This window comes from Protopterus annectens, chromosome 6.part1, assembly GCF_019279795.1.
Source record: "Protopterus annectens isolate FY-2018-M chromosome 6.part1, PAN1.0, whole genome shotgun sequence".
In the NCBI taxonomy this organism is placed as follows: domain Eukaryota; kingdom Metazoa; phylum Chordata; order Ceratodontiformes; family Protopteridae; genus Protopterus; species Protopterus annectens.
The window spans coordinates 442,766,691-442,793,941 of NC_056738.1; the positions used below are offsets into that span (position 1 = coordinate 442,766,691).

General features: G+C 43.6%; 1 protein-coding gene across 2 annotated transcripts in view; it reads left to right on the plus strand.

The window, feature by feature from the left end:
* Positions 1 to 27,251, plus strand: part of GMPPA (GDP-mannose pyrophosphorylase A) — a 424,071-nt gene that overhangs the window by 307,989 nt on the left and 88,831 nt on the right. For both annotated transcript variants that reach the window (XM_044075874.1, XM_044075875.1), the window contains one exon: positions 13,356 to 13,448. In XM_044075874.1, coding sequence (XP_043931809.1) covers positions 13,356 to 13,448 — 93 coding nt within the window. The remainder of the gene's footprint in view (positions 1 to 13,355; positions 13,449 to 27,251) is intronic.

Genomic DNA, 27,251 nt, shown 5'->3' on the forward strand with positions numbered 1-27,251 from the left:
TATTTCCATTAGTTGACTGGGATAGAGTGCTGATCCATGTGGGCCATTTTTCAGGCCTTACCAGTTTCATGAAGTAGAAGAGAAAGAAAAAAAGAATACAAACAATGCAAAAGAGGACACATCAACATAAAATATAATAGAGTCCAATAATGTTATAATATGGTATGGCAGAGAAGTGTTAGTAATTAAGTAAAGTGGGGATACTAACTAGTTATAACAAGAATTGTATGCTCAGAGAATAACAGTGAAACATTTATGATGAGCCATTAGTATAATAAAATGCAGTAAAGCAGTAGTAGTAGAGACCCTTCTATTCATATGTTGCAGTATTCATAACATGAGGAAGTCCACCACCGGCTGACTCGGAACATCCAACCAGTATACAAAAGCCTAAAGCTACTGTGAAGTATGTGCAACATCACACATAGAACTAGCCCAACGTCGGTCATAAAGTGATGTTCGGTTTAAAGCAGACGTCGGCACATACCAAGCCTCAGAACTTTTCTGCTGCCAGTCAGAATGCATTCTCCTGTTGTTTGCTCATCAGTGAAGTTGCGGATTCCAATCCAGATAAGTGCCCCGTTGGGGGGTTTTCTTATTGTTTTTTGTGTGCTACTGTTGCAATTGAGGTTACATGTCAGCTAGGAAGGGCAAGTGTCATTGTGAAAGGCAAATTCCACATAAAGATTCACACAATCTGTGTCTTTTTTACCTAGGCCCTAATCACAACCATACCTCCTATAAGATTTTCAACACCACTGTCCCCAAGACCCTGTCTAATCATCTAGCCTTCCTGAATCTGTATTTAGAGAACCAGCACCTTAAGTGCTTAGCACTTGACGCCATGGAAAGTACGTTGGGCCCTTTGGGCAAGCCAGTTACTAAAAAGGCCAAGAAATCTAGGCCTGAGTTATTTGCTGCTTCTCCAATTCCAGACGTCTCTCCTAAGGGAGATGTTGGCCCATAGACTGTTTTGGAGTCAGTAGGTGATTCTTTGGTGGGTACTGCAGTGGAGGCTGTGAAGAATCCTACCAGCATGTCCTCGGGGGGGATACACAGATGTCCATTGCGGATGTAGGGGAGAACCCAGGCTCATTGTTTCTAAAGTCCCACATGGCATTCCTTAAATTATTGTTCGCGAAGATGTCCTGACTAATATTATAGAGTGCAGGCCGACCTCTGGTTCCTTATCCTTCCACTGCATGGATGCCCCACACAAGAAGCAGAAAATTAAGCATTATTTTTCTGTTTCCCATGAACAGTCTGTGGATTGGCAAGGGCTCTTCAATGGCTTTATGGCCCTGAGACAATCTTCTGGTGACTCTCTTCCTTTTTCTCTCTTTTTCTACAGTTTCTGCATAGAAGAGGATTAGAGTTGAGGATTCATCTGATGAAGATTATTCCTGTGGGGATGAATCGTTGGCATACTCTGCCAAAATTTTATCTCCCTTAGGATATGCTTCCCCAGAAGAGGAATCAAATGGTATAGACTCTCCAGGGGAGGATATTACGTTTGGGGAAACTGTAATTAAAATGAGGAAATTCTTTAGATGAGCTTGGTCTCAGGTGTCAGAAATGCAAAAAGATATTATGATCTTCTACAAATGGACTCCCCAACTCCATCTGCAAATCCTCCTGTGCTACCAGCCTTTCTGTATGCATTTTCTGTAGCCTGTAAGTGTCCTGACTCCCAACATTCTACCCCTAAAATGCCAGACAGGTTTTACAGGGTATCATAGGATTGCAAATTCCTGCTTAAATGCCCCTCTGCAGACTCGGCTACTATTTCTGTGTCTGCCGATAAGGCCTCTAAGATGTTGCCTTCTACTCCCCCCTCCCCCCACCCAGATGAGAAGAGTAAAGTTATGGAGAGGTTAGGGAAGAAAGTCTATATATTAGCCACTTTGGCCTTTAGAGCCATAAGTTACTAGACCCATATGGCCAGATATTCTGTAACCCTTATCTGTGATACTGTTAAGCTAATCTCAGAGCTACCAGACTCCCCTACCAAGTCTCAGTTATTTTCCATTCTGAGCTCTAATGCTCAAGTTACACACCATTCTGTTAAGTGTAGCTATGATGCTGTGGAGGCATCTGCCAGAGCTGCTGCTTCAGGTTCTGTCCTCAGGTGGCACTCTTGGCTGAGACTACAGCCATTACCAGATGACATAAAGGCTAAAAATTTGGATGTACCTCTAGACTCCAAGGCCTTCTTTGGTTCTTCTGATGCAGAACTTTTTAAGTTTTTCCAAAAAAAGGGAAAATAGCTTCAAGACTTCAAATATATCTTTGTGATTCCAGTCCCCTGATTTCAGAGGAACTATCTCTCTAAAACTCTTTTTGTAAGGAAATTCTCCAGATCTCCTCCTTCCAAGGGTAAAAGAGATGCTGGAAAGCAATACTCTGCCAAGTCCTCTTCTTCTGCTCCTGCTGCTCAGCCCTTTCTGAGCAAGCCAAGTAGTCTGTGATTACCAACCTCTTTGCAGCCAGACTCCTCTTTCCCTGCATCTTTCACTGTCTCTCCCTGCTTGGAAACAGATCACCCAGGACTCTTGGATCCTTTCCATTATTCTCCAAGGTTACTTCATGGTGTGGAAGACTCCACCTTCTTTCAAGGGTATTCCACAACCTCCAAAAGAACAGCTGGAATTCTTTGCCCAACTCATTCAAAGCTTTCTTTTTTGAGGTACCATTCAGGAGGTTCCGCCTCCTCAAATGGGAAAAGGATTCTACTCAAGAATGTTCCTGGTTCCCAGGAAAGATGGTCCTTGGAGGCCCATTCAAGATTTGTTACATCTAAACACCTTGTTGAAGGTTCCCATCTTTTGCATGCTGCCCTTGAACACTCTACTTTCCCTCATTCTACCTCAGGCCTTCATCATGTCTCTGGACATTAAGGATGCGTACCTCCACATCCCTATTCATCCTATGTTCAGGAAATTTATGTGCTTTGCTATTGCTTCCTCATATTTTCAATTTTTTGCTTTGCCGTTTGGACTGTCTACAGCTCCAAGGGTCTTCATAAAATGCTTAGCTCCTGTCATAACCTTTTGCAGACTAAGGGGCATTCAGATTTTCCTGTACCTGGATGATCTTTTCCAGGCCCACTCTCCAAGAGAATCCATCCTACACTGTGTCTCTGCTGGAGAGTCTAAGTTTCACCATCAGCTATCAAAAATCTACCCTGGTTCCATCAAAAGACCATGTTTTTTCTGGGATGTAAAATACAGACAGACAGGATGTTGGCTTCTTCACCTTCTCAGAAAGTTTTCTCTCTCTCACTGCCTACTTCCAGGCTGTCATTCCTCTTCAGTCCCTGAGTGCCAGAGAGTTTCTTTGTCTTTTGGGCTTTATGGTATCCGCTGTCCCCATGCTACCTGTAGCCAAACTGCACATGAAGTTATTTATAATTATAAATTATAAATTCTTTGTTTTAGAGGTTGTAGAAAAGGACATAAGAGGTGGACAATGGAAAACCTCAATTGAATATAAAGAACTATTGTGGCAATTACAACTGGAAGCAAACAGACCACCAGGTCTGAATGATGTCATTTCTATAAACCCTGTGTTAAAAATGAGAGCAACAAAATTGTAGAAGTTGCTTATTATGGACCAAAATACGATAGGTCCCAACATTTGAGTTATTCATATGTTTATCCATCCAAAATTAAAACTATATGTATTTTTTAAGCATTTTTAAATGTATATTAAATATATTTTTTAAGTATATTTATGAAACCCTAGTTCAAATTAATTGTATTGCACTTTTATAAAATTTGTATAGTGTATAAAGTTGTTTATTTATATATTTTGTATTAAATATATGAATATTTATATTTTTTTCTTTGTGGTTGTGTAAAGTATTTTATGATAAGAATGAATTTTAAGGGAGTCACTTCCAAGTTTGTTCATGTTAAAATGTTATTTAGATAAATTATGCATTTCAAACTACTGTTCCAGCAGAAAGAAAGCCTAGGTTTTTAAATGTCACATTTTGGCCAGTAGATGTCACTAAAACATTATGAATTCAAAACTTAGATTTTCACTTTATCAGGAATGAATTTTGAATGTTTTTTAGAAATGTTCTGTAGTTTTAATAAGATATGGAGTGTAGAGAACAGTATAATTTGCTTCTTACACGATATTAGGTTTTATTAATGAGTTATTATAAGTTTAAATAACTGTTTGTTTTTAACAAATGATGTTTCATATTAGTATAGGCTTGAATGAGTTAACCCTTGCTTATTGAATAATTGTTAATTAGTAAGGACTATATTTAAGAACAAGTGTTGGTGCTATCTTTGTTGTCTGATGAAGTGTGTTTGAAACGAAAACGTACTGTTGAGTTTTTCTGGCGTTAATATTGTTTTAAGTGTTGCATTATTATTAAATTCTCGAACCTTCAACTGCAGCTTTATTTCCTCTAAGTGCTTTTTACAGTGGTATTGGCTTTTTGGCACTTTAATCCATTTGTTTGGAGGCAAACTGCACATGAGGAAATTCCAGTGATACCTCCGGTCAGTATGTATACAGCATGCTCACATATCGGAGTTTGTTATTCCCCCTCTTCCCTACTTGAAAAAAGAACTGAACTGGTGGATTCAGCAGGTTACCTTGAATCCAGACTTAGCGCTTTCACCATTAAAATGGCATCCTCAGAGTCATTTGAAACACTGAAAATTTGCACATTATATATCGACACACACCACTGATTAGTCATGACATCATAATTAGTTAGTTAATTAAAATTGGTTAAAATGAAACTCAAAAAGCTTGATTTTGACAACTAAAAATGCTTGTAAACAATATGCTTGTGGAAATAACTATTGAACCCCCCCCCCCCCCACACACACACACACACACATATTCATAAATTAAACATATATTATTGTTAAAACTGTATAGTAAAACATTCAACATTTGACAATTTGCTTGAATGTGCTAACAATTCCTATTGAATGTAGTATAGTAATACACTTAAATAATAGCTGACTTGTGTTTCAAAATAGGTTTGAGGGAAATGTTGTCATTAAGGCCAGGGTACCTCATAGCATTTAATCGCAATTGCCATTCAGTTTCTAAAAAGGCTACCCTGTTTTTTATGTCTCCCCCTGCCTCATGGTGCACTCTATCAACTACAAAGAACAAAAACTTACTAAAATTGGGACAATGACAAGTGTGCAAAAACAAAGCATTGTGTACATCTTTTTTCTTGATTGATCTAGTGTGTTCCATAATCCTGTCCATGAGCTTTCGTGTGGTCATTCCTACATAGAAAGCATCACAGGACATGCAAGCCACATAAACTAAATTCTTGGTGTTGCAACTACAAATTCCTGGACAAGCTATAGTTCTTCCAAAACCAAGTACACAAATGTAGGCCCCTTCCGCAATAAATCTACAACATTTACAAGATCCACATTTGGTCATTCTAGATTTGACATACCTACCATCCTTCTCCAAAATTGTTTTAACATTTTTCCTTTACTGAAAACAATCAGCGGCTTGTCACCAATCACCCTTTTGTGTCAATACTCAGTCGTTAATCCACGCACTCCTCAAACAAGCACCAATTTTGTCTGATTTGTCATTAAATTTCAAAATAAAGGCTGAACCATCCATCCTATTGTCCCCTTTGGTCCCCTTTGCAACCATCAAGTCAGAATCAACAATTGTTCTAAGAATTGGTGAATAAATAGACCTTCTCTTTTTATACACTTCCCTTTTGATTCTCAACAATAACTCCAAAGGGTAACCTCGGTCCAATAACAGACCAATCAGTTTGTAGATTTCTTTCCTAAATACCTCGTCATCGCTGACAAGTCTGGAAATACGCACCATTTGGCCCTTAGCCACCCCTTTTCTTTGGTGGAAGGGGTGACAACTCCCAAAGTGCAACAGTGAGTTCGAGTAACTGTCTTTCCTAAAGATGGTACTCGTTAAGCCAGATGATTCTTTGACTAAGGTAATATCTAAATAATTGATACAACCCATGTTCCACACATACGTAAACTTTAAAAATTCCGTGGTGGAACCAAGATACTCAACAAATTCACCAGCACTAGATTCATCACCGTCCCATAAAATCAGTAAATCGTCAAGAAACCTATTGTACATCACAATTTTTTGCTTGAATTTTGAGGGAAAAACATGAGCTCTCTCCCATGCTAACAAAACTGAGTTAGCAAACACAGGGGCACATTTCGCCCCCATAGCAACCCCAGATCGTTGCTGATAAACCTCACCCTCAAATTTCATAAAATTGTTTTTAAGAACTATTTCCATAAGGTCATAAATCAAGTTAATCTTCCCCTTATCAACAGATTTGCTAGCATTAAGACTATCAAAAAACATTTCCAAACCTAATTCCTGTGGAATGACCGAAAAAAGGTTGACTACATCAATAGTCAAAAAACCAAAAGAGTTGACATCATTTTTGCATTCCCTTAATCTTTCCAAACAATGCCACGAGTCTCTCAAAATGTGAGAGACTTCTCCCAATGCTGGTTTAGAATATTCATCAACGTATGCTGCAAGTGGCTCTGTTTTGGACCCCCCAGCGGCCACAACTGGTCTAAATTGTAATTTGTCTGTCCCTTTGTGAACCTTGGGAATACCAAAGATATTGGGCATAGTAGGAAACTTTACAGTCAAGTAGTCATATTCGGTTTCACAAATGACACCCTGATATAGTGCATCCAGTAGAAATAAATCAATCTTCTGGTATGCCCTATTGATTTAATTGGCAGAAACCCTGGTGTAAGTACTGTCATCTTCTAGAAGCTCCATCATACTTGAAATGTAATCAATCGTATTCATAAGAACCATGCCCCCACCTTTATCAGGTTTCATACATCTAATATGCCTAGAGGTTTTTAGTTCCTTAAGAACCAACCTTTCATCAACAGATAAATTGTCAGGAATGGCACTTTTATTCAAACAAATCCTCCTGAGGTCGTTCTCCATTAACTTCTCCAGTACAACTATCTCTGGGTTGTATGGAGGAATAAAGGTGCTCTTTCTTTTCAACCTAACCAAGCTTCGATTATTGACAGTTTCGTTGTGTTGCTGGTCAGTAGCAAAGTACAGTTGTAAATTCAACTTCCTCGTAAATAACCTCATAGCAATCAAAACCTCTGCAATATCCAACCTAAAATTGGGGACAAATTTAATACCCTTGCTAAACAAATCAAAATGAGTGTCTGTTAAGTCAACATCAGTGTAGTTGTATATAAAAAAAACATGTTTCTGTGCTATATCACATTTTGAAACAACTTCATCTATAGTGTCACACTGAACCAAGTGATTACTATCAACAGTTTGTACATCAAGAAAATCATATTTGTCAGCTAAGCTACTGCTGACTGAAATTACAGACTCATTGTTAACAACCGAAGAACCATAGTCATTTCCTACATATGTGTTGACCCAAAATTCCTTGTCACCCATTTCAGTATGTTGGGCACCCATGTCAACATCCAAACCATTGTCAGTTGAATCAACAAGTTCAAGTGACTCCTCACCCAAATAGTCATTTCCAACATTAATAACATTGTTAAAAACTGCAGAATGGCCTGCACATCCCTCAGTTATGTTTACAGACCATTTAGATACTCCCACCTCCACCAATATTCTTGAAAATTCGACTGTTTGCGCCCTCTGTTTAATAGTCTTTCCGACCGCCGTAGGCCGTATGACTGTTCCAAACAAGGCTCATGTACTGAATCAAGTTCTTGGTCATTGATAGGTTTGAAAACATTGTCGTCACTGTCATTAACAACAGTTTTTAACAATGTTATTAATGTTGGAAATGACTATTTGGGTGAGGAGTCACTTGAACTTATTGATTCAACTGACAATTGTTTGGATGTTGACATGGGTGCCCAACATACTGAAATGGGTGACAAGGAATTTTGGGTCAACACATATGTAGGAAATGACTATGGTTCTTCAGTTGTTAACAATGAGTCTGTAATTTCAGTCAGCAGTAGCTTAGCTGACAAATATGATTTTCTTGATGTACAAACTGTTGATAGTAATCACTTGGTTCCATGTGACACTATAGATGAAGTTGTTTCAAAATGTGATATAGCACAGAAACATGTTTTTTTTATATACAACTACACTGATGTTGACTTAACAGACACTCATTTTGATTTGTTTAGCAAGGGTATTAAATTTGTCCCCAATTTTAGGTTGGATATTGCAGAGGTTTTGATTGCTATGAGGTTATTTACGAGGAAGTTGAATTTACAACTGTACTTTGCTACTGACCAGCAACACAACAAAACTGTCAATAATTTAAGCTTGGTTAGGTTGAAAAGAAAGAGCACCTTTATTCCTCCATACAACCCAGAGATAGTTGTACTGGAGAAGTTAATGGAGAACGACCTCAGGAGGATTTGTTTGAATAAAAGTGCCATTCCTGACAATTTATCTGTTGATGAAAGGTTGGTTCTTAAGGAACTAAAAACCTCTAGGCATATTAGATGTATGAAACCTGATAAAGGTGGGGGCATGGTTCTTATGAATACGATTGATTACATTTCAAGTATGATGGAGCTTCTAGAAGATGACAGTACTTACACCAGGGTTTCTGTCAATGAAATCAATAGGGCATACCAGAAGATTGATTTATTTCTACTGGATGCACTATATCAGGGTGTCATTTGTGAAACCGAATACGACTACTTGACTGTAAAGTTTCCTACTATGCCCAATATCTTTGGTATCCCCAAGGTTCACAAAGGGACAAATTACAATTTAGACCAATTGTGTCGCTGGGGTCCAAAACAGAGCCACTTGCAGCATACATTGATGAATATTCTAAACCAGCATTGGGAGAAGTCTCTCACATTTTGAGAGACTCGTGGCATTGTTTGGAAAGATTAAGGGAATGCAAAAATGATGTCAACTCTTTTGGTTTTTTGACTATTGATGTAGTCAACCTTTTTTCGGTCATTCCACAGGAATTAGGTTTGGAAATGTTTTTTGATAGTCTTAATGCTAGCAAATCTGTTGACAAGGGGAAGATTAACTTGCTTTATGACCTTATGGAAATAGTTCTTAAAAACAATTTTATGAAATTTGAGGGTGAGGTTTATCAGCAACGATCTGGTTGCTATGGGGCAAAATGTGCCCCTGTGTTTGCTAACTTAGTTTTGTTAGCATGGGAGAGAGCTCATGTTTTTCCCTCAAAATTCAAGCAAAAAATTGTGATGTACAATAGGTTTCTTGACGATTTACTGATTTTATGGGACGGTGATGAATCTAGTGCTGGTGAATTTGTTGAGTATCTTGGTTCCACCACGGAATTTTTAAAGTTTACGTATGTGTGGAACATGGGTTGTATCAATTATTTAGATATTACCTTAGTCAAAGAATCATCTGGCTTAACGAGTACCATCTTTAGGAAACTTAACAAGTACCATCTTTAGGAAAGACAGTTACTCAAACTCACTGTTGCACTTTGGGAGTTGTCACCCCTTCCACCAGAGAAAAGGGGTGGCTAAGGGCCAAATGGTACGTATTTCCAGACTTGTCAGCGATGACGAGGTATTTAGGAAAGAAATCTACAAACTGATTGGTCTGTTATTGGACCGAGGTTACCCTTTGGAGTTATTGTTGAGAATCAAAAGGGAAGTGTATAAAAAGAGAAGGTCTATTTATTCGCCAATTCTTAGAACAATTGTTGATTCTGACTTGATGGTTGCAAAGGGGACCAAAGGGGACAATAGGATGGATGGTTCAGCCTTTATTTTGAAATTTAATGACAAATCAGACGAAATTGGTGCTTGTTTGAGGAGTGCGTGGATTAACGCACTGAGTATTGACACAAAAAGGGTGATTGGTGACAAGCCGCTGATTGTTTTCAGTAAAGGAAAAAATGTTAAAACAATTTTGGAGAAGGATGGTAGGTATGTCAAATCTAGAGTGACCAAATGTGAATCTTGTAAATGTTGTAGATTTATTGCAGAAGGGGCCTACATTTGTGTACTTGGTTTTGGAAGAACTATAGCTTGTCCAGGAATTTGTAGTTGCAACACCAAGAATTTAGTTTATGTGGCTTCTTGCATGTCCTGTGATGCTTTCTATGTAGGAATGACCACACGAAAGCTCAAGGACAGGATTATGGAACACACTAGGTCAATCAAGAAAAAAGATGTACACAATGCTTTGTTTTTGCACACTAGTCATTGTCCCAATTTTAGTAAGTTTTTGTTCTTTGTAGTTGATAGAGTGCACCATGAGGCAGGGGGAGACATAAAAAACAGGGTAGCCTTTTTAGAAACTGAATGGCAATTGCGATTAAATGCTATGAGGTACCCTGGTCTTAATGACAACATTTCCCTCAAACCTATTTTGAAACACAAGTCAGCTATTATTTAAGTGTATTACTATACTACATTCAATAGGAATTGTTAGCACATTCAAGCAAATTGTCAAATGTTGAATGTTTTACTATACAGTTTTAACAATAATATATGTTTAATTTATGAATATGTGTGTGTGTGTGGGGGGGGGTTCAATAGTTATTTCCACAAGCATATTGTTTACAAGCATTTTTAGTTGTCAAAATCAAGCTTTTTGAGTTTCATTTTAACCAATTTTAATTAACTAACTAATTATGATGTCATGACTAATCAGTGGGGTGTGTGGATATATGATGTGCAAGTTTTCAGTGTTTCAAATGACTCTGAGGATGCCATTTTAATGGTGAAAGCGCTAAGTCTGTTTTTTGTAACAATAAATTGGTTTTCATAAGTGAACTTTGTTGCTTTGGTGAATAGTGGTGCAGTGGTTGTGGAACTTCGTATTTTCTAACTATTTGACCCTGGTTTGGGTTGCTGTGTGGGTTGTTACCTTGAATCCAGGCCTACCCTTACAACCACCCTTTCCCACTGAGGAGCTATTCACTGATGATTCAGATGTGAAATGGGGAGCAAATCTGGCATCCTGGAAGGTTCAAGATGTGTGGTCTCCTTCCAAAAAGAGGGAACACATAAACATAAGAGAGATGAGAGCACTTATCTTTGCTCTGCACATTTTCAGACCTCTTCTTCTTCTAGGTGCCCTAAAGTGGTTCACAGACAATACCACAGTCCTTTAGTATGTCAGTAACCTGGGAGGGACCAAGTCCTATCTCCTGTGCAGACTGGTTGTCCACGCTTGGAAATTGGCTACTCAGTGTCAACTCACCCTTCAGGCAGTTTACATTCCTTCCATTCAAAATGTTGTGGCATACACGTGCATCATGTTCATGACCCAATCTCACGAATGGATGTTACACAGGGATGTATTTCTGGACATTGCCCATTGGTGGGGTACACCTCAGATAGATCTCCTTGCCTCCCTTGTGAACAGACAACTTCCAAATTTTGTGCCAGAGTTCCCCATCCTCAGGCATGGAAGGTGGATGCCCTATCTTTCTTGTGTAAGGGGATGTTTCTCTGTACATTCTCCCCTTCCCGCTTCTCCAAAAAGTCTTGCTGAAGATGCAACAGGAAGAACTAAAAATCTTGTTGGTGACTCCCTTTTGGCTAAGAGGGCAATGGTTCCCCCTTCTTCTGCATTTAGCCAAGGGCAGTCATCCCAAATTACCTCACAGAGTGGACCTACTCAGACAGGACAAGGGATCCCTAGTACATACACAGATGCCAACCCTTCAGCTGATTTTGTGGGTGATAGGGTTTTGATCCCTTTCAGACACCTTTTCTCCGAGGATGTGCTGCAAGTCCTGCAGGAGGCCAGAAAACCCAATATTAGGAAATCCTATATTTCAAAATGGAAAAGGTTTTCAATCTGGTGTCTTTCTAAGGACTTACAGCCACTGTTGGTGGATGTCCCAGTGGTTCTGTCTTACCTGTGTGTATTATTGAAGAGTGGATTGTCATATACTGTTCAGTAAAAGCTCACCTTTCAGCAATCTCTGCTTGCCTGCCTATGATTCCTCCCTTGGCTTCAAGATTGGAAGTTAAGCTTTTCCTGAAAGTTGTTGTTCATATCAGACCACCAAGGAGGTGTAAACCGTGGTTCAAGATGATTGTTACTGTTGAAGTGACACCCTGACCTCATGTGCAAGGTGGGAAAAAGGGGTTGAGGATGGATGAAGGAAACCAGTTCCTCCTCTTTGGGATCTAAATTTTGTTTTAGAGAAACTTACTTTGGCCCCTTTTGAACCAGCAGCTTCTTCTTTTCAGCATTGCACTTGGAAAACAGTTCTTCTTGTGGCCATCACTTCAGCCAGAAGGGTCTCAGAATTTCAGGCAGTTATGGCCTCTTCCCCCTTTACTGTTTTCCAAAGGGATAGGGTTTCCTTGCACACCAGTCCCTCTTTTATGCCCAAGGTGGTGAATGAGTTGTGAGCCATTCAGTGTTGTGTTCAAATAATCTTGTATGATAGGCAAAAATGTATTTTGTATTTGCAGGGGTTGTTTAATAGGTTCAGTTGCATTGATTGTGTTTTGGATGGAAAGAAAGGGTGACCAGTTTATGGTGGATGGAGACTTTGAATTGAGTTATTTTAGTAGGAGATTTAGGACTAAAAGAGACAAGTTTCTTTGACAGTAAGCTTGTTGATTTTGAAGGTTATGGCACAGTTATCACTAAAGGAGGAGGTGAATGGTAATTCAAGAAATGCTAGATATTTGTCCTTTCATCAAGATTACTAAAATACAAATATACATCTGTGTATTTGGATTAATTTAACTCCCAACATGGGGCACAGGTCCTTTAATCTTTTGCTTCTCCCCATGCAACTCAAATGAATCTTCCATCACTTTGTGGACTGAGGTGTAACATCTCTGTGATACATGTAATAGTGGTTTGACACAGGCAATTCTTTTTTTCTGACACAAGCCAGCCCATTGTATCTTTTTATCTTTATATAATGTGCTTGCCCTGGCTAAATGATATGGGTCATGTAGACCCAGTTAAATACAGACTTGGGGTCAGCAGGGTGTGTAGGGACTTTCTTGCTGCTGCTGCCAGTTTAGTAACCTAGAGGTAAGGTTTGGACAGTAATCAAGAAAGAAAAATCTAGGGTGTAAGCAGTACCCTTAAATTAACTTAACTTCAGTAGTCCAAAGTGGAATTTCTGAACAAGGCAGTAATTCTGTTTCTTCAGAGGTTCTGTGAAGATTAGTCCATGTTTACATAACAAAAACATTTTCATGTATCTTGAATATGAAAACGTCCAGAGTTCTGTGACCTATTTTCATTAGATTGTCAGTGGTACAGGAGCATTTTTCTCTATATGAAACCCATTGTATAACCATCTTTTTGTGCAAATTTTCCCCATATATATGGATATGTAGTATTGTGTTTTTTATTGATTTCTATTTTTCTTTCATAAGCTGGGCCCTAATGTATCCATTGGTACAGGTGTCACTATTGGAGCAGGAGTCAGAGTAAGAGAATCCATTATTTTGCATGGTGCTACAGTTCAGGTAAGGAAAAGTGTGATAGTAGATCACTTTTTGCATGCTTAATATTTATATGTATTGTAAATTTAAAAAAAAAAATGTGTTGTCTATACTCTTATTTGCTGATTTATTGGTGACCAGGTAATATCCTATGTATTGACACAAAACAAAGAAATACCATTCAGTGGTGTATAGATTAGAGCATAAACAAATGTAAAATATACAAATGTTTATAAACTTGCATACAGTTTCTAGTACACAATTGTTTGTATTACAGTTGCTCGAACTTTGCATCTTCAGGATGTAATTTCTAATGTGCTATTATTCACTTCCTATAGGAACATTTTTTTGTTTACGTTTTATAGTATTTTTGTATGTTCTCTAAGATCACAGCCTCCTGAAGAACACAACATGACATTTCACTGTCTGTTGCTGATCATTCCTTCCCTGTAGTACTGTGACCTTGTAACTTTGAAGTAATTTTAATAAAGGAGGTGTATGGATGTGTGTGGAGGCTTACATGTGGTGATACATATCTCTCTTCTGTACATTGTGTTAATCATGGTTCAGCGTTCTTCATTATTGACAAAAAGTAAAAAACAATGGCCAGCTTGTTATTCTTAAATACATTGCAACTCAGCCCTCCACACACACACACACACACACACACACACACACACACACACACACACACACACATATAAACTATAACAGTGCTAGTTTTCAGCAAATTCTGTACATCGCTTGACACTTTTTCACGAACATCAGATCAGTGACCAACATCCTAGCGGACAAGCTCAGTTGCACCATTCTCTCCCCATACGAGTGGTCTCTCAATTCTCAAGTAGCGAAACGTATCTTCGCACAGTGGGGGACTCCCTGTTGCGATCTCTTTGCCTACCTTTTAATCTCTTAACTCAAGAATCTGAGACAAATCCAAAAAATAATGGGTTCAAGGGCCCAATTTCAAGGACAGCTTTTAAGTACTATTTATATAAACTTTGAAAGTTGCTAGTGTGACAGGTTTTGCATTAGCCTAATGCATATTATGTATGAAGCGAAGTTTGAGACTCAGATGTCTGTCATTATATAATGATTACAGTCCTCAATAATTTATCAGGTAAAATACTAATTATATCTGGGAATAGTGTCTGCCTCCATGACCCCCCCCCCCCCAAAGGAAAAAAAAAAAAAAAACTTCTGTGTATGCTTCTGGTGTTAGAGCACATGTCTCTGGTTGAATTCTTGGCTGTGGCTTCTGTGTGGAACCTGCATGCCCTCCCTGTCTCTGTGTAGGTTTTTGTGCACTGGTTTCCTCCAATCACCCAAAGGCAGGATTTAGGCAAATTGGCATTTAATCAAGAAACTAAAAATATGAAGGTAGGGACAGTTGAGAACTATGCATCTGATGTCAATCTTCACGTAATCCTTGATTGTGGGCTCGGAACCGACTCGGCTGTCTACTTCAGCTCATGCCTTCCAAACTATCGAGCTAGGCTCTACCCATAATGCTCCTCTCTAAATTACCTCAGATTTCGTTTGCTGCTATGAATGTCAGACATGTACGACCTCTCTCAAGCTTTGGCAGTTCTTTAAGTAAGTTTTGTAGGTTTGTAGACCCTATAAGTAAGTTTTATTCTTTGAATTTCTTCAAATCTCTACTAGTTTTCCTATATTCCGCTTATTAAATACTTTATCTTTCTACCCGCTCCTCTCGCTTTCACTTTTACGTGTGTGTGTGTGAGATTTTTCTGTTTTCCTCTACCGTTAGGTAACCATGCTACAAGTAGCACTGCTGGTTCACTTCTGTTACCTGTTTAGAGGCATTTCTTGGATACCATAGTTGGTACCCCTTTCTCTCTCTTTCTTCCAAAAAAAAAAAAATCCTTTGCTATTCCTGTTTTTCTGTGTGTGTCAGTGTGTGGCTGGATCATGGCTGACAAATCCATCTCCCCAGTTAAACCTTCTAAGGGCACTTCTTGTTTTAAAAGGTGCCAGAAGTGCGATAGAAAAATGCCCAATTCAGATGGCCATGTGTCATGTGTGTACTGTTTAGGTGTTTTTCACTTACAAGTAAATTGCTGTATTTCTCACGGTTTCTCCACCAGAATACCAGATGAGTGGAGAAACAAACTGATTCTGAAAGGTGTGCTGAAGGGGGACTTTGAAGAGGCCATTTCTGGGTCCAGGAATGAAGTCAGTTCATCTTCCCTTTCTTCCTCTTCTACCAAACAGAAAAAATGATCTCACCCAGTTCCAAGCAGTTCCTCGGAACTGCCTAAAAAGGTATTGAAACAGCCTTTGGCACCGACAGCTCCCTTGGCATTGAATGGCAAGAAAGACTCTTCACCTACTGCATCCTCGATCTTCTTTGTCTTTCACTGTTGCAGTCATCAGATTTGGGTTATCTGCCTGCAGATAGCCCTCAACCAGCCTGAATACCAGAGTCTTGGGATTTCTGCGTCGGTAGCTGTCGCTTCTACCATGATGTCAGGTCGTCAGGGGTGTAAAACATGCAGCGACGCCATTACATCAGTCTTTCTTGCCATGCAGTGCCCGAAGCAGAAGCAGTTCGGCCAGTCGGCCGACTCTAGAAATTTTCATTTTCGAGTTTCAGATCTGAAGTTTTCTAAAAGATAAGTACCCCGTTGGGATCCTTTTTTCTTGCTCTAACCGATGTCAGAAAAATTAATAATTGTCTTGCCTGTGGAAAGCAAATACCTCAGAGATTTTCATTCTTACTGTGTCACCTGTTTAGGCCCAGACCACGACATCCCTCACTGACGGTTTTGTGCCTTTTTCAATACCCAAACTATCTGTAGTCAGGCAATTTTTGTAGCTAAATACTTTCGCTCTCTATCTCCGTACTCCGAAATGATGTCGGTAAGCCATCCCTCTACCAATCTTACAAAAAAAGTAAGGATAAAGACAGAGACAGACTGCATAGGTCCAAAACTACTGACGACGCTACCATTAAGCTAGTCGCCAGTCTGCCGGTACTCAGTGAGGCACTTTCGCAGCTCCTGATACCCGCTTCTACAGATTCGCAGGCCTCTACTGACACCCATTCATGCCGCAAGATGCTTCTTTGACTATGGAACCTGCGGATGTCTCTACCTTGGATGGGTCCGGAGCCGCTGTGCAGGCACCAGCTTCTGTGGGTGTATTCAGGCCTACCGATTTTCATATTAAACTGACGACTTTGTTTCAGAAAGCTATATCTATGCAAACTGTTAAAGATTTCTTACAAGTACAGCCACCTAGATTAAGTAGGCATTGCCCTTCAAAGAACTAGTCCTTTCCAGTCCCTTCCAGGCCTTCTCAGTCCAAACCTAGGGGCAGCAGACCCCCAAGACTTCAATCTCAGGTTATGCGCAGATCTAAGCAGTAGGGTGCGCCCAAGTCCAAAACAGGGAGTAGCAAGCCAACCCCTTATGGTAAACTTGCACATTGACTTATCCTTAACTCCCCCAAGCCTTGCTCAAGTACTTGCAGCTCTAGGAGGAAAACTCGCCCTGCATGCAAAAAACTGGGAATACATTACCCAAGACAAATGGGTTTTAAACATTGTATCTGAAGTAGGAGAATTCATTTGTCAGCAACCTGTGGGTATGGATCCGATATCGGATCCGAACCGGCATGGTTTATCCAGCTATGGATCCGAGCTCCTAACTCCTCCCCTCACCCATAATGCCCCGCTCTCCCTACATGACCTCAGATCTAGTTTGTCGCGCATGGTGTAAGCTGGATTTTCAGAGCTCCAAAGCTAAGTTCTATATTTTCTTAATTAAGGGTTTTAAAACTTTAAATTTTATTTAGTTGTGTGAAAGTTATAGGTTTCCCTTTTGTCTATATATTTTTTGGGTTAATTTAACATAGTTTTTACCCTTCCCTCGCTGGTACGTAGCTGTGAGTGTGTGTGTGTTTGTTTTTTGGGGCCTTCGTGTGAGTGTGTTAGTTTTCTTTATTATTACTATTTTAAAAAAAAAAAAAAAAAAAAAAAAAAATAGTTATGTCTGAGGCCCCAAAGGCAATCTTTTCAAAGTGCTCCGAGTGTGGCCATATGCTTTCTCCTGCTGATGGCTACACTCGGTGAGTTCGATGCCTTGGGGTTGAACACCTCACTTCAGGGTGTTCAATCTGTGCAGGGTTCAACCCCAGGGCATTGAAGGAGCGGAGGTCGAAGCTGGTCTTGGCGGGACTCTTGCCCCCAGACTCGGCTTTGGCCCCCACCCCCTTGGTGGTTACTGCTTCGGCAGTCCCTGCCTTGCCTGCTCCCCCTCCTCCACCCGGGACTCAAACTCCCGCCAAAGGGTCGGAGGAGAGGGAAGCCAGGAAAAAGGACCGGAGAGAGAAGCACCACAAGCGGTGGGCCGAGACCTCCGTTTCGGCCCCGCCGGCTAAGCAGGCTTCTCCTCCGGCCTCTCTGGCTGCTGGCTCTCCCCCTCCTCGGCTCCGGTCCCCGTGCTTTTCACCAGAGCCTGAGGATGAGGAGACCCGACCTCCTTCGAGGCTATCGAGGCGGCACTCAAGGCCTACCTCGGTAGCCTCGTCGAGGTCTACTTACAGCCTCTCCGATGCTGATCTGGACCGGATGATGCGAAGGTTCATCCAGGCCCAGATGCAGATGGGAGAGCTCCTGCCTCCCCCCCCCCCCTGGGGGGGAGCTCGACCCCATTTTTTAAGCCCATTGCTCCTTCTCCGACCCGCTACCCAGGTTCAGAGTGCTCGGAGCCGGGCAGCCTCGGAGCCGGGGGTGGGTCGGCGCCAACAGTACTGGGTACTTCGGATCCGACCCTGCCCTCGAGTCTGTCGGATCCGACCTCTCGGAGCCTTGGCCCGAGCTTCGGATCCGAGGGACTCAGTGTGCCTTCGGCGCCGTCATTGTCGGAGCACACTGGTCCCTCGGATCCGAGGGGCTCGGCGCCGGCTCCGATCCGCTCATCGGATCCGAGGGGGAGCCAGCCTCAACAATAGGATCTGAAAGTCTGCTCCCCCTTGGCTTTTGATGTAGTGGAGAGGGTTCTGTTGAGGGCATCCGGGCCCCCGGCCCTTGCTTCGGCTCCGTCCCGCACTCCATCTGCTCTGGGCCAGGCTTCCATCACCCGGCCACTGGAACTGCCCGCTTCACTGCCCCAAGCAGTTCCTACGGTTCTGGACATTGCTGGTGAGGGCTCCTCGGACAGCCCCCCCCGAGGAAGCACCTCGCAAGCATTCGTGTAAGAGGAGGCACATAGACTCCCCCGAGTCTTTGACTGAAGACACTGACTTGGAGGAAGGGGAAGGCTCCCCAAGATCACCCCCTGAGGATGTCTCCTTCGGAGACATCATGGAAATGTTACGGATTAGAGGTGGGTGGTCTGCCCCAAAGTCTTCCTCGGACGAGTCAGTGTTCTTGGAGGCATTTGAAGCGGGCCCGTCTACCTCTTGGGTGTCCCCTCCTGCCGACCCCCTGGTGGACCTTATTACCACCAAGGCATGGAAGGAACCGGACACCGTGGAGCCAATCGCTAAGAGGCCCGACAGAATCCCTAGCCCCCCCGGTAGATGCCATGTTGTCGGCAGCAGCCACTAAGAGGGAACTCACCCAGGAGAGTCCCTCAGTCCATCCCCCAAGCAAGGAGTCTCAGATGATGGACCGTTTGGGGAAGCGAATGTTTAGTTCAGCGACCTTCTCAGTGAGGGCACTCAACTATTTGGCACACGTCATTAGGATGCAGCGCGATCTTATCAAGGAATACGCTGCATCCCCCCCAGAGTCCATGTCGGAGGAGGACAAACTTATGCACTCCACCCGTATGGCCACTCTTCGTTCTGTGACCAACACCTCTATGCAGTTACTTTCCCATGATACCGAGGGAGCCGCTAGAGCTGCAGGAGCGGGCCTAGTCACAAGACGGCATGCCTGGCTCTGCCACTGCGATTTTACGGAGCCCTTCAAGGCGTCATTCGCGAACGCCCCCTTTGACGGTTCTGCCCTTTTTGGCAAGACGGTTTGCGACACCTTGGTTCAGAGCGAGAAGGATGGGAAGACGCTGTCTGCCGTCGGAGTCCGCTTCTCTGTGCCCCAGAGGTCCTACTCTAGGAACCAAAAGGGCCAGAAGAAGATGTGGTTCTGGAAGCCGCCGCACTCCCAACCCGCTCCGGACAACCTGTCCTTCCGCGGCAGAGGAGGACAGGGAGGACGCCGCCCTAGGGGCAGAGGGGCTCCCAGGAACTTTGGGTCCAGGGAACCTTTCTCTGAACGGCCCACGCAGCAACCCTGAGGGGTTGCCCGACTGCTCCACTCTGGAGGCAGTCGGGGGACGTTTCTCGGAGCACCTAGCGGCATGGGAGTCCATTACATCAGACCGCTGGGTACTCCAGATTATATCCAGAGGTTACAAGATCCCCTTTCTTCATGTCCCAAAGTTAAAAACCCTCCCCGATGTTCCACCCGATCAGAGGGAGGCCGCTTCAGCAGAAATTGGCCATCTGCGGAGAAAAAGAGCCATCTAGCCCATCCCCCCAGACCAGATTGGATCATTGTTCTACTCCAGGTTCTTTTTAGTGCCGAAAAAGATGGGGGACCTAAGACCCATTCTGGACCTGTCAGTTCCCAAAGAGAAGTTCCGGATGGTCACTTTGCAATCCTTCCTCCCCCTTCTAGGGGAGAATCACTGGATGTGCTCTATAGACCTCAAGGACGCGTACTACCACATTCTGATGGACAGACGATCCAGGAGGTTTCTTCGCTTCCGGCTGGGAGCCAGTCACTACCAGTTCAGGGTCCTTCCCTTTGGTCTCACCACAGCCCCCAGGGTATTCACCAAAGTATTAGCAGTGCTTGCGGCCCACCTGAGGCTTCAGGGGGTGCAGGTCTTTCCGTACCTAGACGACTGGCTTCTCACCACCCCAACAAGGCATCTACTCTCTTTGGCAAGAGAGTCCTTTCTTCGTCTAGCTCCCTGGCTAGGCATCACGGTAAACATAGAAAAGTCCAACCTGGTCCCTACTCAAATAATAAAATTTATAGGAGCCAGGTTAGACACGAGAAATTTAAGAGCCTTTCTCACAACCGACAGAGTTCGGAATCTGCGAATCCAGGTGCGGGCCATCCTTCACTCCAGCTCAACACCTGTGGAATTGATCCTAAGGGCGCTAGGGTCTATGGCGGCAGCGATTACTCTTCTTCCACTCGCCCGCTTGAACATGCGGGTACTTCAATGGACACTTCAGGTGCAATGGTCATTTCTCTCCCTCCCCCTGTTATCATCCCATTGCAATCAGCAAGGCTTGCAAGCGGTCTCTCTTGTGGTGGCTCCATTTTCCGGACCTCCACAGGGGCCACCCCTTTTGTGCATCTCCCCCTATTGCCACGATGACCACGGACGCTTCCCGCCTTGGGTGGGGGGGGGGCATTTTGTGGGCCGGATGCTCCAAGGCACGTGGAGCGATTCAGAGACCTCCCTGCATATCAATGTTCTGGAGACGAGGGCGGTGCTCTTGGCGTTGCAAGCACTTCAAGCCCTCCTTCCCCTGGGAACAATTGCGATTCAATCAGACAGCATGTCGGTGGTCTGGTACATCAACAAACAGGGGGGAACCAGGTCTTACCCTTTATGTCGAGAAGCCATGAGAGTGTGGGAATGGGCGATCTCCACCAACCGCTTTCTCATCGCAATGCATATTCCGGGTCGGACCAACATCCTAGCGGACAAACTCAGTTGCACCATTCTCTCCCCATATGAGTGGTCTCTCAATTCTCAAGTAGCGAAACGTATCTTCGCACAGTGGGGGACTCCCTGTTGCGATCTCTTTGCTTCTCCCTTAAACGCCAAGTGCGACAGTTTTTTCACTCTAATCCCCCCTCCAGGGGATTCTCCGAGAGACGCTCTGGTGCATGCTTGGCCTCCCGGTCTTCTTTACGCATACCCCCCTCTACCTCTGATGCTACAAGTACTTCAGAAAGCCTCTTGGTTGGGGTGCAGAATGATCCTCATTGCCCCGTTCTGGTCTCGACAGATCTGGTTCCCTTACCTAAGGTCTCATTCAGTGAATCCACCTTGGATTCCAGATCCCATTCCGGATCTGATATCACACCCATCAAACCTACCAACTCCGAACCTGGACAACCTGAAGTTGACTGCTTGGCTGCTCCAGTTCCACTCCTAATCAGGACTCCTGGTATCTCGTCCCCAATTAAGGCCATTCTGGTAGCGGCCCACAAGCCCTCTACCAGCAAAATTTACCGCAGTAAATGGAAGCGTTTCTCCATTTGGGCAGAGCGGCAAGGCCTAGATCCTTTCACGGTTCCCCTTCCTTTGGTTCTAGATTTCCTTACTACTCTCTTTAATGATGGCGCCAGTAGTTCCACGGTCAAAGTTCAACTGGCGGCCATATCTCATTACCATGTTGGACATGATTCAGGGTCTCTTATGTCGGCTATGTTATGCAAAACCTTCCTAAAAGGCACCTTTTTGCTCAGACCCCCTGTCAAAGAAACTGTTCCCCCGTGGGATCTTTCCTTGGTACTTCAGGCCTTGACCGCTCCCCCCTTCGAACCTGCGGCCACAGTCGATCTTAAATTCTTGTCCTTTAAGACTGCTTTTTTGGTAGCCATTACTTCGGCTAAGAGAGTTTCTGAGCTTCAGGCCCTATCCATGAAACCGCCTTATTTGATTTTTCATCCGGACCAGGTGTGCCTCAGGATCAATCCCTCCTTTCTTCCTAAAGTAGCTTCGGAAGCTAACATTAATCAGTCCATCAACCTCCCTGTTTTCTTCCCTAAGTATCAAAACAAAGGCGAATACAAGCTGCATTCCTTGGATGTTCACAGGCAGCTTCGTTTTTACCTTCATAGGACAGCTGGTCATAGGCAATCAGACCAGTTGTTCATTTCTTTTGCCAAATTCAATCTGGGTAAACCAATTTCCAAAGTCTCTTTGTCACGCTGGATTTCTCAGTGTATTCTGTTGGCATACCAAGCCTCTGGGAGGCCCGCACCGGGGGGAGTCCATGCTCATTCGACCCGGTCTGTCTCTACTTCAGCGGCCTTTAAGTCTAGGGTTCCTCTGGATGACATTTGTTCAGCAGCCACTTGGGCTTCATCTCATACCTTTATTACTCATTACAAGCTGGACGTCACTTCTAGAGGTAGAGCATCCTTTGGCTCCGCGGTGCTCCGGAATATCATTCCATGATGGCCACCCAAGATTCAGGTAGATGGGGACTCTGTCCCACAGGTTGCTGACAAATGAATTCTCCTACTTCAGATTTAGAAGTTATGTACTTACCATAATGTTCCATCTGAGTAGGTGGATTCATTTGTCTGCAACCATCCCGCCCTCCTATCCCCCTGGCCTTTTCAGTTTCCTGCATAGGGTGTGTTACCCTTTAGTTAGGGTAGTTGGTGCAGGGCAAACTCGATTTGAGGTCATGTAGGGAGAGCAGGGCATTATGGGTGAGGGGAGGAGCTAGGAGCTCGGATCCATAGCTGGATAAACCATGCCGGTTCGGATCCGATATCGGATCCATACCCACAGGTTGCAGACAAATGAATCTACCTACTCAGATGGAAAGTTATGGTAAGTACATAACTTCTAATTCCCTAGGATACAGATTCCACTTCCACTCACTCCGAGCCCTAAGTGGATGGCCAGACCTCCCCCCAAACCAGTGGGTGGAGGCCCAAAAGCAAGTACTTTCTCTCCTTAGCATCAAGGCTATTCAACCTATCCCAGCAGAACAAAGGGAACAAGACTTTTATTCAAGACTCTTCCTGGTTTCCAGAAAACTCCTGGCATCCTATCCTGGATTTATCTATTCTCACCACCTTTCTGTTGGTTCCAAAATTCAAAATGATAACTCTCCAACAGTTGCTTCCTATGCTAGCCAAGGATGCCTGGCTGGCAACCCAAGACTTAAAAGAAGCTTACCTGCACATCCCCTTAAGGGAATCTTGCAGGAAATACCTTCACTTCAGGGGAAGTGCAGGCTCTATGTACTATCAGTTCTCTGCACTTCCTTTTGGCTTATCTACTGCGCCCAGGGTGTTCACAAAGTGCCTAGCTCCAGCCATTGCTTTTTGCAGGCAGAGAAGTATTCAGATTTACCCATACTTGGATGATTGCCTGATTCAGGCGGAAAGTCAGGACTTGCTACTACAGCACCTGGCATTTGTAAAGAGACTTCTAACTTCACTGGGGTACACCATCAACGAAAAGACATCACACCTAGTACCCTGCCAACAGATTGTATTCCTGGGAGCAAGCTTGAACACAACTTTCCAAATGGCATTCCTCACTCCAGAGAAACAAATTTATTTGACAACTTATTTCAACCTACTGGCCACAAAAACCCAGCTATCTGCAAGGAAAATACTGCAAGCTCTGGGGGGTTAATGGCCTCTTGCATTCTGTTAATTCCATATGCAAGACTGCATATGAGGAAACTTAAATGATATCTAAAAGGTCTATGGTGTGAACTTTCTCAGGACCTGGAAACAATAATTACTATCATTCCTTGTCTAAGGGCGGAGTTCCTTTGTTGGGCAGAGGCCTGCTACCACAGTAAGGGACTCCCTTTCACTCTACCCCCTGCCGCCCAAACCCTAACAACAGATTCATCACACTATGCATGGGGGGGGGGGGGTCACATGGCAGGGTAGGGCAGTGCATTCAGGGCAAATGGAACCCAAAGCAGATGCACCTGCGTATCAATCAAAAAGAAATGTTAGCTGTACAGAATGCTCTGACAACCTTCAGAGGCCTTATTCTTCCAGGACAACCATTGGTAAAGACAGATAACACCACAGTTATGTGGTACATAAACAAGCAGGGGAAACACATTCCTACCCACTCTGCAGACTAGCCATGGGTCTGTGGAACACAGCCTTGAGCAACTAAGTGCTCCTACAAGCTCAATTCCTGCCAGGCAAACTAAATTCACTGGCAGACGAATTAAGCAGAAATCTCATGGACCCACACGAATAGAAATTGGAACCCAAAATATTCAAGCTGTTGGGGAAGAGATGGGGGACTCCAGAGGTGAACCTGTTTGCGTCCCCTCAGAACTATCAATTCAACAAATACTGCACCAGGACTCCCCACAGCAAAGCTTGGAAGGTGGATGCCCTGTCCTTTTCCTGGGAAAGTCTCTCAGTCTATGCCTTTCCCCCTCTGCCTCTCCTCTCGAAGGTTCTGCTAAAGATCAAACGGGACAAGCCAAGGACAATCCTGATTGCACCAGACTGGCCATGCCAGCACTGATATCCTCTTTTGCGCAGTCTGACAGTGCTACAACCATGGCACCTGCCACAGACCCCTTCTCTGCTGTCCCTTTGGATTACATGGGGCACTTTACTAGGTTACAGAGAGATCTAATTAAAGAACTGTCAGATACTCTCTCAAGAGCAGTAGCTGAAGAGGTACAAGACAAAGTCACTTCTCAGCTCACTACCCTTGAAGCAATTTCTAACTCGTCCAGGAGAGTGATTGCCCACGCAGCCAAAGGGATGACAACAGCAATGGGTTCAGGCGTAGCCCATGGGAGACGCACCTGGATGCACTTGTGTGACTTTGTGGAGCCATTTAAATCTTCATTCTTCAATGCTCCATTTGACTGATCATCCTTGTTTGGACCCAAAGTGAAAGACACACTTGCCAGATGTGAGAAAAATGGGAAGGCCTTCTGCCATTAGGCGTATGCTTCTCCACTCCTCAATGGCCCAAGTCTAGTAACCAGAGAAGAGGGAAGCTATGGTTCAAAAAATCCCAAGGGCCTTTCCAAGACTCACATGGCAAAGACTTTCTCAAGGGTAGGGGGGGAGCACTAATGGAAGACGCCATCCCAGAGGCAGAGGTGCCATGCAGAACCAGGGGTCCAGAGATACATTCTCTGGTACCTCCTACCAGCACTCCTGAATGGAGGCCCGATTGCCTTCCTCTGGAGGCAGTTGGGGGACGATTAGCCCTGCACCAACTCACCTGGCAACAGATAACATTGGGCAAATTGGTGTAGGGAATCATTTCCAGAGGTTACAATATTCCACTTTCCTCAAACCCTAAAACCCAAAAAAGATTCCCAGAGTTTCCATCCAGTCACAGGAAAGCAGCAGTCATAGAAATTCAAAAACTGCTTGAAAAAAGAGTCATCCAGAAAATCTCACCAGACCAAACAGGACCCAGGTTTTACTCAAGATTCTTTTTAGTGCCCAAAAAACAGGGGACTGGAGACGCATTTTGGATCTCAGCCAGTTCAGCAAGGCAGTTCAGCAAACCAAATTCCGGTTGGTCTTGGTACAGTGAATACTTCCATTCTTGGAAAAAGATTATCGGATGTGCTCTATAGATCTTCAGGATGCGTATTACCAGATGAAAATGGACAAGCGCTCCAGGAGATTCCGGCTGGGAGCTAGTCATTTCCAGTTCGGAGCACTGCCATTTGGCCTCACCACAGCCCACAGGGTGTTTATCAAATGCATGGCAGTGGTAGCAGCTCATCTCAGACTGCAGGGATTTTGAGTCTTTCCATACCTCAACAACTGACTTCTTACTGCTACCACCAGGTGTAAACTAGAACGGGCAAGAAACTACACTTTGCATCTTTGCACTTCTCTAGGCATTTCAATAAATTATGAAAAGTCAAATCTGTAACCATTACAACAGCTAGAATTAATTAAAACTCTGTTAGACACAGTTTCAGGTCTCACTTCACTCCCAGTAGAAAGACTCCAAAGAATCAGATCACAAGTCAACCAGATTATCCAGAACAGAAATGTCCCAGCCAGATTGGTCCTACAAGCACAAGGCTTGACAGCAGCCTCAATCACTCTAGTTCCTTTAATCAGATATCACATGCAAATCCTCCAATGGCTTCTGGCCTGACTCTGATAAATCAGCCAATGTCACACAACATCTTGCTCACCAATTGCTGCAAACAACTGTCACGGTGGCTCCACTCCAACCAGATTTTCTTGGGCCGTCCTTTCCTCCTTCCACACCCCAAGCCATAGTGACCACGGATGCTTCCCAAATGGGGGGAGGGACATTATCTGGGAAGGACAGTCCAAGGCACTTGGTCCCCTCTGGAGGCCAATTTGCACATCAGTTTTCTAGAAATGAGGGTAGTGCTCTTAGCATTGCAAGCATTCCAAGATGCCCTTCCCCTAGGAACAGTAGCAATCCAAACACATAACATGTCAGTGGTCTGGTACCTTAACAAACAAGGAGGAAACAAATCTTGCCCACTTTGTCGAGAAGCCCTCAGAGTTTGGCAATGGGCAATTTCTTCCAACTGCTTTCTCATGGCAATGCATATCCTGGGATCTCCAACACGATAGCGGACAAGCTGAGTAGAGCTATTTTGATGCCTCATGAGTGGTCTCTCAATCCTGTGGGGATGGAAATGATCTTACATCACTGGGGTCAACCTTGCTGTGATTTGTTTGCGTCCCCTCTCAACAACAAGTGCAGCAGTTACTTTGCCCTGATCCCCCCTCCGGGGCAGCCACCATGGGACAGTCTTCTCCATGATTGCCCCCCCCCACGCGATCACCTTTATGCCTTTCCTCCAACTCCCGTAATATCTCAATTTCTAAAGAAAGCCAAGATATCAAAGAACACAATAATTCTCATTGCCCAGTTCTGGCCTCAACACATTTGTTTGCCCTTCCTTTGACCTCATCTACTTTAGAAACCTTGGACACAGCTCCAGATCTATTATCTCACCAGAGGGAATGATTCACCTGAATCTCCAACATCTCAAGCTCACTGTGTGGCTTCTCCAATTCCTGTGATTGCCAGACACTCTTCTCTTTCCTCTTCCATCCATCAAATCATTGTAGCC